Consider the following 12609-nt stretch of genomic DNA (forward strand, 5'->3'; position numbering starts at 1 on the left):
ATGTTCTAATTAATCAGCTTGAAAATGTTCTAATTAATCAGATTGAAATTTGCACCACATTTTGCACATCTTTTAAACCTCTTATAAACTTTTCATTAACCTCAAACTGTAAAAGTAGACCTACCATCAATTTCTCCTGCATACACTTCACCAAACATCATCCAATAAGGCTGAAATACAATATCTCGCGCCAAAGTCCACGATGGCTGTTCATGAGGTGAAAGTATCGCTTTCCTAGACACACCAAAACTCAACAATACTATGGCCATCATAATTACAATATAAAACATGTTCGCTGTCTGAAAGAGAAAGAAAATTAAGCATTACCATTAGAATGGTGTATTTCCTGTACCTTTGGGAGTACTAATTGTTTAGAATTTAATGAACTTGATTGGACAACTCTAAAAGAAACAAGTGAAAAGTGTTGTATGGTAATGTCATATGTCCCTAATCAAGATAGTGAGGCTCATGTAAGTGAAAAGGACTGGAACCGAAAGAATCCACCATGAATCTTTGGCACAACGCAAACAAGCAAATATAAAAGGAGTAGTACATGAACTGTGCTGCTTCTCTATGCAAAGCAGTTTTTAAAGCAGTATCAGCCTTGTAGGTCAGTATCAAAATTTCATTCCAGACTAGAGGCAGCAAATAACATCAGAAAATGTTCCCTCTAAGCTGCAAAGTCTTGTGAGCAAAAATTCTACTTTGTGAGCTACTGGCATTAAAGTTGTGAGCTACTGGCATTAAAGTTGTGAGCTACTGCATAAATTAGTGTGCTATGGGATCATCCTTCCTGACCTTCCGGACAAAAATGTGTGAGCTGGAGGCTAAAAATCTGTGAACTAGCTCACGCTAACTCAGTTTAGACAGAACAGTGCTACAGACAGAGAAGGACTACTTTCTCCATTTGCCTTGCATGTTACTTCCCAATAGGGTTGCCAAGTCTAATTCAAGAAATATCTGGGGGTTTTGGGGGTGGAGCCAGGAGCAAAGTTGTGACAAGCATAACTGAACTCTGAAGGGAGTTCTGGCAATCACATTTAAAGGGACCGAATGCCTTTTAAATGCCTTTTCTCCACTGGAAATAATGAAGGATAGAGGCACCTTCTTTTAAGGCTCATAGAATTGGACCCCCTGGTTCAATCCTTTTGAAACTTGTAAGGTATTTTGGGGAAAGGCACTGAATGCTATGCTGAAAATTTAGTGCCTCAAAAACAGCACCCCACCGAGCCCCAGATACTCACAGATCAATTCTCCATTATACCCTATGAAAATTGGTCTCCATAGGGAATAACGGAGTGCCCAGCAGACATTTCCCTGCCCCCACCGCTTTTTGATGACCCTGAAGCAGGGGGAAGGGCTCCAAACTGGGGTATCCCCTGCCCCTACCTGGGGATTGGCAACCCTGCTCCCGAAAGATGAAGACAAAGTTATGAAGGATAATACTATCAATGGCTGATAGAATATTAACATTCTGAGTCTGTACAGTCTACTAACTGCCAAATGCTGGGGACAAAGCACAGAGGATTTAAGTTTCCAGAGGCAATGGGCTGGTTCTTTTCTGGCAACAAATTGCAGAAAAGTTTTTTCACCTTTTTGCAACATAGCTCCTTGATCAATTTAGCATAGAAAAATTCAGCAGCCAAATATAACTTGTTGAATTTCTTCCATTTCTGTAGTAAAGGAACCCTATCATTAGGGGGGAAGGCAAACTCATCAAGGAAATGGTACCTTTTAGCCAAATACTTACCATTTTTCCAATCATTGTTAGATACGGTCCTGCATGCTGATTCATCGCAAAGAAATCAAGGAGTCGGACAAACCAGAATATTATGTCCAAACAGTAGATCAATCTTCCGGCTGTTTGAAATGGAGGTTTACCCCAGCGCAAGCCAAAACCAGTCATGAACAAGATGATAGCAACAGAATCTGTAAAGTTCCAGTACTCGTAAATCCAGACTTTCACCTTTTGGCTGAACTTTCCCGGTTCAGAAATGAATACCTGAGGGCAGGGGAGGAAATCACTTGCATTTGTAAGTGACAAATGTAAATAATATTATGTATTTTTGTAGAAATTATCCTGATGGAAAAGCCCTACATTTTTATGGTTCACAAACAAATTTAATGTAGAGGACTATATACAGCATTTTCCTGCCAGTTCAAGATGATGTACCCTCTGTAGCCAAGAGGCGCTGCCTGCCTCATGGATGCACCCAAATACACAATGGGGTCCCCCTTTTTTACCTGAGCCAGAGAACACTTTTTGCTTGGGTCAATTGCCTGCCAAGGCTCTCCACAAGGAGTTTCTGTCTAAGTCTGCAAAACAGGCAACCTCAAGGCTAGTTCCAGTCTCCTTTCCCCCCACAGTCTGCAATAGAATGTTCTACCAGGTACGGTAACTGCATATCTGTAGCTGGCTAGCAGCCTATGTCTAATTGCCCCCCCCCCCCCCCCAGTCGGAATGAAGAGGCTGACACAGTATGTTGGATAAAATCCCGGGCCGCTTTATTGAAACATAACTTGAACGAATAAGGATGGCAAGAGGCATAGGCCTACAAGAACAAGCCCTGGGGTCAAAACACAAGACCCCGCCTTGTCCTAGAAGGGTGAGCCACCCTGCCCCCAGCACGAGCCCAATATCATCTGACTGGTGCTGAGCGGCCAGGCCCAAACTCCACCTCCACCTCTGTCGGCATCAATCACTCAGGAAAGATCTGCCCCGGTGAGGCTTTGTTGTGATCTGCACTCCCAGCATTGAGTCGTAAAGCCCATCTACCGTTCATATAGACCACCTGCACCCACTGGTGCAGAGCCATAGGTGCTCCCCTGAAAAGACTGTAGCCAATACCTCATCCTGCCAAGCGACCAAATCTACCAAACTTCTCCCCAAACTCCCTACAGTATCAAGCAGTACAAGGTAGGCAAAAAACAAATTCACACAGGCCAATTCTGTGAAAATGAAAAAATTCCTACCTGGCCCCTAATAAGGCGACCGGTAAAAACCTGTACTACATAGGGCGGGTGGGCGGGCCGAGAGCCACAAAAGAACTGCGCCACACGGGCGGGGGCTGGGGCTTTATAGCCCCGACACCATGCCCCATCCGTTAACTCCTGGATGGCCGGGAAGCCGGAATCAGCCTCCCTCCTTTCGGGAGGGCAAAGAGCGGCCCCCAGCCTATAACTGGCGTTGCCAGTGCAGCTGGAAAGGGGCCGATTTCCCTCATATATCCAAAATCCCTATCCAAACACCTTTTGTGTTACCCTATGTTAGTGTGTAACACAAAAAGTGTGAATACCCAGCTTGCTGGAAGTAAAGTGTAGATGACTGGGAAGGCAATGGCAAACCAACCCATAAAATGTCTGCCGTGAAAACGTTGTGATGCGATGTCACCTCAGGGTTGGAAATGACTGGTGCTTGCACAGGGGACTATTTTTACCTTTGACAAGCCTCGTGGTTCAGAGTGATAAACTGCAGTACTGCAGTCCAAGTTCTGCTCACAACCTGAGTTCAATCCCGGTGGAAGCTGGGTTCAGGTAGCCGGTTCAAGTTGACTCAACCTTCCAAATAAGTACCCAGCTTGCAAACCACCCCATAAAAAGCCTGCCATGAAAATGTCATGATGCAACATCAACCCAGAGTTGGAAATGACTGGTGCTTGCACAGGGGACTACCTTTACCTTATTACCTTTATGTTAACGTGCAAAACCCATCGCACAAACCCCTTTCCTTCCTGCCTCTTTCTCCAGAGTTCCACTACCAAGATAAAATTAATCTCAAACATTACACCATTGTGGCCCTTCCTGAGACCCGTCAGGAAACCATTCCCACCTTGTGTTTCAAACTGAGAATCCATTCAAAACCCCCCAGAAATCCCATCAATGGCTTTCATCAATCTATTGTTTTTCCAAGAGGGTGCACCACCCCTCCAAACAGCATAAAACATGAGAGTGAACTTGACCCCATCATGCAATCTATGGGCGCCAAGATGGGTTACTGTTACTCTGTGTACTTGGGTCTCTTTGACATATCATACTGGTCATGCATGTCACCATCTCCATTTTCTACAAGGATATCTGCACATATGTACAGCTAATATTGCCTCTGTAATGATCCCTCAATGCATCACTCCTCATTTTCCTAGTTTCCTAGATTGTGTGTATTTTCTAATGCTTCAAGTGTGATTGCATTTTCTACACATTTTTCAAAGTAAACAATTTAAATTTTTTCCTCTATTTAAATCTTCTTTGTGAAACTGGACTTTGGTATATATTTGGTTAGACACTGCTCCAAATTAGCTCTACTTACAGTCTTCTTAATGTTGTTGTTCACTCGCACAGTCGATTCCGACTCTTTGCGACCCCATGGTCAAAGTCACGCCAGGCCTCCTGTCTTCCACCATACTCCGAAGTCTGCTTAAATTCGTGTTTGTTACATCAGTAACACTGTCCAGCCATCTCATCTTTTGCCATCCCCTTCTTCTTTTGCCTTCTGTCTTTCCCAGCATCAGGATCTTCTCCAAGGAGTGCTCCCTTCTCATTTGGTGACCAAAGTATTTGAGCTTCAGCTTCAGCATCTGACCTTCCAGAGAACAGTCTTGGTTGATTTCCCTTAGGACTGACTGATTTGATCTTCTTACAGTCCAAGGGACTCTCAAGAGTCTTCTCCAGCACCACAGCTCAAAAGCATCTATTCTTTTGCGCTTGGCCTTCCTTATGGTCCAGCTCTCACAGCCATACATTACTACTGGGAATACCATCGCTTTGACTGTAAGAACTTCTGTTGACAGGGTGATATCTCTACTTTTTATTATACTGCCCAGGTTCGCCATAGCTGTCCTCCCAAGGAGCAAACGTCTTTTGATTTCATGGCTACAGTCACCATCTGCAGTGATCTTGGATCCCAGAAATGTGAAGTCTGTCACTACTTCCATGTCTTCCCCTTCTATTTGCCAAGCTGTGACGGGGCCGGATGCCATGATCTTAGTTTTTTTATGTTGAGTTTCAATCCTACTTTTGTGCTCTCCTCTTTCACCCTCAACAAGAGGTTCTTTAGGTCCTCCTCACTTCTGCCATTAGAGTAGTGTCATCTGCATATCTGAGGTTGTTGATGTTTTTTCCGGCAATCTTAATTCTGGCTTCTGTTTCATCTAGGCCAGCATTCCACATGATGTACTCTGCATATAAATTAAATAAGCAGGGTGACAATATACATCCTTGTTGAACTCCTTTTCGTATTCTAAACCAATCAGTTGTTCCATATCCCGTTCTGACAGTTGCTTCTTGACCCTTATACAGGTTTCTCAGGAGACATGTGAGCTGGTCTGGTACTCCCATATCTTTAAGGACTTTCCACAGTTTGTTGTGATCCACACAAACAAAGGCTTTAGCATAGTCAATGAAGCAGAAATAGATGTTTTTCTGATACTCGCGTGCTTTCTCCATAATCCATCGAATGTTGGCAATTTGATCTCTAGTTCCTCTACCTCTCCGAAACCCAGCTTGAACTTCTGGTAGTTTCCGACTGACATACTGCTGAAGCCTAGCTTGTAGGATCTTTAACATGACCTTGCTGGCATGTGAAATGAGTGCAATGGTGTGGTAGTTTGAACATTCCTTGGCATTACCCTTCTTTGGGATTGGAATATAAACTGATCTTTTCCAATCCTGTGGCCACTGTTGTGTTTTCCAAATTTGTTGACATAATGTGTGCATCACTTTAACAGCATTGTGTTTTAGGACTTTGAATAGCTCAACTGGGATATCATCATCTCCGCTCACTTTGTTGTTAGTAATGCTTTCTAAGGCCCATTTGACTTCACACTCCAGGATGTCTGACTCAAGGTCATCGATTTTACTGCCATGGTTGTCCAGGACATTATCCTTCTTGTATAATTCTTCTGTGTATTCTTGCCACCTCTTCCTGACCTTTTCTGCTTCTGTTAGGTCCCTACCATTTTTGTCCTTTATCATGGCTATCTTTGCACAAAATGTTTCCTTGATTTCTCCAATTTTCTTGAAGAGATCTCTTGTCCTTCCCATTCTATTATTTTCCTCTATTGCTTTGCATTGTTCCTTCAGGAAGGCCTCCTTATCTCTCCTTGCTGTTCTCTGGAAATCTGCATTCCGTTGGGTGAATCTTTCCTTTTCACCTTTGCGTTTCACTTTCCTTCTTTCCTCAGCTATTTGTAAAGCCTCATCAGACAGCCACTTTGCTTTCTTGCATTTCTTTTTCTTTGGGATGGTGCTGATTGCTGCTTTCTGTACAATGTCACTGTAATATAGTGGGTTCAAAGCATTGCAGAGATGAGATCATAGTGAGGACAGTTCTTTATTAAGGGAAGCATGGTGAAGGCTACTTCCAACAAAGACTAAGGGCCTGTGGGCCAAACCTATATACAACTCTAATCTCCCATGTTGGCTTGCCGTTGGTTCATTCAAACAGGCAGGGGTCTGTGATTGATGCATGGTGGCAGGTATTTGGATCTCACTACCCATTGTTATACAGTTCCCAAGCTCTGCTTTCCTGGCTCCAATGAGCCAGCAGGAAGTACATACTTTAAGGCACATACATAACATCCCGCCCCCCTAAGTTTGCAAGCCCTATTGTACGAAGTCCTGTAGGTATGCTGGCTTGCGCCACTCGCGTGTTGACCTTCTGAGTTCTGGGGCCACATGAGGGGAGGTTGCAGCCTCAGTTGCAGCGGGCTGGGGGCCTGGTAGCGTTGTAGCCTCGGCCAGTGGTTCGGGATCTTTCTGATGCTCGGCTCTGGCCAGATGTTCCGATTCCCCTTGTGGCGCGTGTGTTTGTTGAGCCGCAGCCGCCGGGGCAGTCGCTTCTTTCATCTCTACCTCCGTACTGTCGACTGGTGAGCTATCGGGGCTTGTTACCCTGCCTTCTGGTGCCTCACGGGGCCATAATTGGTCTATGTGTCACCTCATTGTGAATCCCTCTTCTGAGGTGACCTCATACATTAAGAAGAAGATATTGGATTTATATCCCGCTCTCCACTCCAAAGAGTCTCAGAGCGGCTCACAATCTCCTTTACCTTCCTCCCCCCACAACAGACACCCTGTGAGGTGGGTGGGGCTGGAGAGGGCTCTCACAGCAGCTGCCCTTTCAAGGACAACTTCTGCCAGAGCTATGGCTGACCCAAAGCCATGCTAGCAGGTGCAAGTGGAGGAGTGGGGAATCAAACCCGGTTCTCCCAGATAAGAGTCTGCACACTTAACCACTACACCAAACTGGCTCCCCTGAGTACCCTGGAGACCCGGGCCGGTATCCATGCCGCTCCCCCTTCAAAGTTTTTAGCTAACACCAAATCCGCTGTGTCAAATCCTCTGGGCACCCGGACAGTCTCTGGTACCTCCTGTAGGTTTGGGGCCCAGTCCGCATGCATGCGGTCTAGTAATGTGTTAAGCCTCCTACCCATGAGCAGTTCCGCTGGGCTTCAGCCGGTTACTGTACTGGGGGTGTAGTGTTGGGTGAGTAGGCATTCGGCTAGGTGGGCTTCCCAGTCACTCTGGACGATGCGGCAGAGTGATTCTTTGATAGCCCACACCATCCACTTTGCTTGGCCATTTGTGGCAGGATGGAAGGGGGCTGACCTTATATGCTTTATTATATTTCGGCCACAAAAGTGTTGGAACTCGGCCAAAGTGAATGCCATCCCGTTGTCCAAGACAAGGGTATCTGGCAACCCGTGCATGTCAAAAACCCTTCGGAGCGTCCCTAGTGCCACTCTGGTGGAAGTGGATGCTACCGGGATTACCTCTAGCCACTTGGAGTGGGAATCTATGATCAAGAAGAATACCTGTTCCTGGAAGGACCTGCAAAATCTAAATGCAGGCAGGAACAGGGGTTTCGTGTGTGTTCCCACTGTTGACCTATGGCTCTAGGCGGAGCTGGTCGAGTCTCCTGGCATGGCTGGCAACGAGCTACCCAGGACTCAATGGCATCATCAATCGCTGGCACCAGACATAACAGCAGTCTAGCACCTTCATGCTCACAATACCGGGGTGTGTCTCGTGTAGTGCACTGAGGACCCGCTGTCTTAAAACCAGGGGTACCACTACCCTGTTTCCCTACAACAGACACCCCTTGTATACAGAAAATTTGTCTTGGCAGGATACAAACATGGAGAATTTTGACCCCACCCGGCCCACCGGCCATCCCCTCCACACCCAGTCCAGGACCCGCAAGAGGATCTTGTCTTTCCTGGAGCGTCGGGCAATGTCCGTAGCATGTACCGGCGGTCCGGAAGGAACTCCAATGACATGATCTGGTAAGCTGGGGCAGGATCTGGGTCCATGGAAGGCAGCAGCAGTTGGCTCAACGCATCTGCATGGCCCATTGCCTTCCCCAGTCGGTAGCATAGGCCGTACTGGTACCCTGCAAGGAAGAGGGACCACTGCAAGACTCGCAGTGAAAGTATTTGTGGCATCTGGTGGTTGGGGGCAAACAGTCCTAGCAAGGGCTTGCGGTCTGTGTGTATTGTGAAGGGCCGGCCACACAAATAGTCATGACATTTCTTTACCCCTGCAACTATAGCCAGACCCTCCTTGTCAATCTGCGCGTAATTGCGCTCCGGCTTTTGCAAGGTTCGGGAATAGTATGCCATGGGACCTCGCAGCCATCCGGCAGCACATGAGCTAAGACCGCCCCCACCCCATAGGATGACGCATCGTAGGCCAAGACGACTGGCAGCCGCTCGTCAAAGTGTGCCAGCAAGCTGTTGGAAGTCAAAATGTCTTTTACCTTCTGAAATGCCAAGGCTTGCCGGCGACCCCAAACCCACAGAGCCCTTTTGTCCAGTAGGCGGTGCAGAGGTTCTGCTACTGCCACCTTGTGGGGAAGGAAGGCGTGGTAGAAATTTAGAAGTCGCAAAAATGATTGTAGGTCCGCCTTGTTCCTGGGCACTGGTGCATCACAAATCGCCCTGATTTTGTCCCTTGCTGGGTGAATCCCTTGCTCATCCACCCTGTAGCCCAGGAAGTCAATGCTGCTAACCCTCAATTCACATTTCTCTCTCTTGACGTTCAACCCTGCCCAGTCGAACCGCTGTAATACTATCAAAGATTTCAGGTTTTCATGGCTGGTAACATCATTAGGGTTTGTAGAATCTTTCGGGCTCAAGTGTCGTGTTCTACTGGAGAAAGTTTTCCTTCCAGACATTTCATTCTCAGCTGCGGAGAACATCCTCAGTGGTGTTGCAGCCGGAGCAGGCGCTCTGACCTTCTTGGCTGCTGTGCATTGAGTGATACTGTAATACTGTTAGGAGGCAGGATGCGAATTTCTCCTCCGTGGCTGTGGCGATCAGCAAATCATCGAATAACGGCTGGACCCTGGGAATGCCTTTAAGGAGAGAGTCCATTAAGTTCTGGAAGATTCCAGGGGCCATGCTGATGCCGAACTTCAGCTGTTTGACCCTGAAAGCCCCCCTGTGTGTGACGATAGTCTGGGGGTCTGCAGTGGCGGCGTCTACTGGAAGCTGCTGATAAGCCTAAGCCAAATCTAGCTTTTCAAAAATCTTTGCTCCTGCCAGCAAGGCCAACACATGACCCACCAGCAGCACCAGATAAGCATGGCCTTGCAGTGCCTTGTTTATCGTACATTTGTAATCTGTACAAATGTGCATGCTGCCATTGGGCTTTACTGGAGTGACTATGGGGGTTTCCCATTTGGCATTCGCCACCGGCTCCAGTATCCCTTGAGCCATGAGGCGATCCAACTCCTCTATCTTGGGCTTTAACACCAGGGGCACCTGCTGGGCCTTCAATCTAATAGGCTGCACATTGGGGTTTAGTTGTAGGGTCACTGGTTCTCCCATGTAGGTACCCAGGCTGCTGTCAAAAATGGCAGGGAATTCTTTGCACACCCTCTGGAAATTAGTCTGGGAGGGCGTGGGCATGTGATGGATGCCGGTTACCCGGATTCCCAGGGCCTTGAACCAGGACCATCCCAATACTTGACATGGACATTTCCTACTCCCAGTACTGCGACCTCCCTCTTCTGAAAGTCCCGGACTACAAAGGGGGATGAGCTCAACTGGGCTTCCCTTTTCAGGCACAGTTCCCTGAATGTCCAGGCTGATATTACTATCTGGCCCGCCCCCGAATCAACTTCCATCTGGCAGGGCCTGCCTGCTATGAGTATAGTCACCTTGTACTTGGCCGGGGAGGGCATGGGAAGCTGGCATACCGGGTCCCTCGCCTCGGTGAGCGCAGGGATGTCCTCCATGAATGTGACTTCATGGCGGTGGCCATCTTTCTGTCGCGGTTTTCCGCCAGGGCGCAGCAACTTCGACTGACACATCTGTGCGAGGTGCCCCGTTTTTTCACACGTGCGGCAGACAGCGTTCCAAAACTTGCAGGAACGGCGCTCGTGGGCTTCCCTGCAGCTCGCGCATCCTCCCGTTGAGGTAGGGTCAGTGGCATGTGGCTGTTGGCGATTCGGGGCCTGGCATGTCTGAAGTGCGTCTTCCTTGCTGGAGTCTTCTGAGTTAGACCTGCTGGCGACTTGGTTCATTGCAATGGTACACCGCTCCTTATGTGACTTCTCGTATGCGGATGCCTTGTCCAGGGCGTCTGCCAGCATAAGCTTCTTGTGTCTCGTCAGTTTGGCCTGTAGCTTCTTGTCGTGGAGGCCACGAAACAGCACAACAGCGCTTCATCGAGGCTCGCGAAATCACAATTTCGGGCCAGGCAGCGCAGTTCAGCTAAGAAGGTCAAAGCGGTCTTGCTGACATTCTGTATCCTCTTGTGGTATTCTAGTCACAGGGCTGTGTCGGCGCGGGTGAAAAATGCTCTGTGAGCCTCTCTGTAATGACCTTGCATGTGGAAGTGTCATCAGTCAGTTGCACTGGCAACATCAGGTTCTCTGCCAGCACCAGTGTGTCTTCTCCACAGAGGCTAAGCAAAAGCTGTTTCTGCTTCCGTTCATTTTTGACGTCATGGTAGAGGAGGTAGAAGTTGAGTTGCTTCACCCATCGGTTCCACCTTTCGGGTTGATTGGGGTTGAACTCCGGTAGTTGCCCATGGGGGCGAGGCACGACAGCCTGGTCGGGGTTGGCCCTCGGAGAAGCTGTTTCCCTGGTGCTGGTGGAGCTGGAAGCTTGGCTCTGACTCATCTCTTGTCCTGGTGTGGCGACCCTTGTTAGCAATGGTGATGTGATGCACAGAGCTGGAGCTTGCTGCAAGGCATGGTGCCGGTTGCCGCGTCACCTACCAGGATCCCACCTTCGTCGCCACTATAATATAGTGGGTTCAAAGCATTGCAGAGACAAAATCATAGTGAGGACAGCTCTTTATTAAGGGAAGCATGGTGAAGGCTACTTCCAACAAAGACTGACTAAGGGCCTGTGGGCCAAACCTATATACAACTCTAATCTCCCGCACTAGCCTGCCATTGGTTCATTCAAACAGGCAGGGGTCTGTGATTGGTGCAGGGCAGTAGGTATTTGGATCTCACTACCCATTTTTATACAGTCCCCAAGCTCTGCTTTCCTGGCTGCAATGAGCCAGCAGGAAGTACATACTTTAAGGTACATACATAACAGTCATAAACCTCCGTCCATAGTTCTTCAGGCACTCTATCAACTCTAGTTCCTTAAACCTATTCTTCACCTTCACTGTATATTCATAAGGGATGTGATCAAGGTCAAACCTGAATGGCCTAACGACTTCCCCAGTTTTCTTCAGTTTAAGCTTGAATTTTGCAATGAGTAGCTTGTGATCTGAGCCACAGTCAGCTCCAGGTCTTGTTTTTGCTGACTGTAAGGAGCTTCTCCATCTTTGACAGCAGAGTATATAATCAATCTGATTTCTGTGTTGCCCATCAGGTGATGTCCACATGTAAAGTCATCTTTTAGGTTGTTGGAAGAGGGTGTTCGCTATGACCAGCTTGGTCTCTTGACAAAACTCTATTAGCCTCTGCCCAGCTTCATTTTGTTCTCCAAGGCCAAACTTGTCAGTTGTTCCAGTTACCTTTTGACTTCCTACTTTGGCATTCCAGTCTTTTTTTGGTGTTAATTCTAGAAGGTGTTGTAGGGGTGCGGTCACACTCACCATTAAATCCATCTGCAACGCGCCTCTATTATAATCCGCACAACCAATTTCCCAATCAGACAACAGCCAGGCTATCGTTCTATCCTATGTGGGTCCCGTCGCTGGTCGATCAGAGTGCTCAACCGGACCTCATTTTTTGAGATGGCATTTCACACTCGCACAAGCACAGTACCATGGGATATCGTGCTTGGCTTTTTTTTTTTAAAGGTGTCAGAAAAGGTGGGCGATCTGACCCTCCCCCCCATTTAAACACCCAGAAACGAAAGGGAAGCCCAGGAGTTCTCTTTGCTATCTCTCCGCCTCGCGGGGAGATAGCAAAGGTGCAGGATCTTTCTCCCCCCCCCCCCATTAAAACATCCCGCCGTGGTGTTTAAATGGGAGGGGCACACGTCAACTCTTTTTGCTGTCTCTCCACCTGGCGGAGAGATAGCAAAGATGCGGGATCTTCCTCCCCCCCCCCTTTAAACACCCCGCTGTGGTGTTTAAATGGGGGGGCGCACAGCAACTCTCTTTGCTGTCTCTCTGCCTGGCGGGGAGACAGCAAAG

General features: G+C 47.9%; 1 protein-coding gene across 1 annotated transcript in view; it reads right to left on the reverse strand.

Annotated features, from left to right (window-relative positions):
* LOC132590571 (transient receptor potential cation channel subfamily M member 6-like) overlaps positions 1–12609 on the reverse strand; it is an 80312-nt gene that overhangs the window by 12484 nt on the left and 55219 nt on the right. The window contains exons 21-22 of the mRNA XM_060263508.1: positions 1751–2002; positions 125–299 (exon numbers count right to left, since the gene is read on the reverse strand). Coding sequence (XP_060119491.1) covers positions 125–299; positions 1751–2002 — 427 coding nt within the window. The remainder of the gene's footprint in view (positions 1–124; positions 300–1750; positions 2003–12609) is intronic.

The sequence above is a fragment of the Heteronotia binoei genome, unplaced genomic scaffold (genome assembly GCF_032191835.1).
Source record: "Heteronotia binoei isolate CCM8104 ecotype False Entrance Well unplaced genomic scaffold, APGP_CSIRO_Hbin_v1 ptg000303l, whole genome shotgun sequence".
Lineage (NCBI taxonomy): Eukaryota > Metazoa > Chordata > Lepidosauria > Squamata > Gekkonidae > Heteronotia > Heteronotia binoei.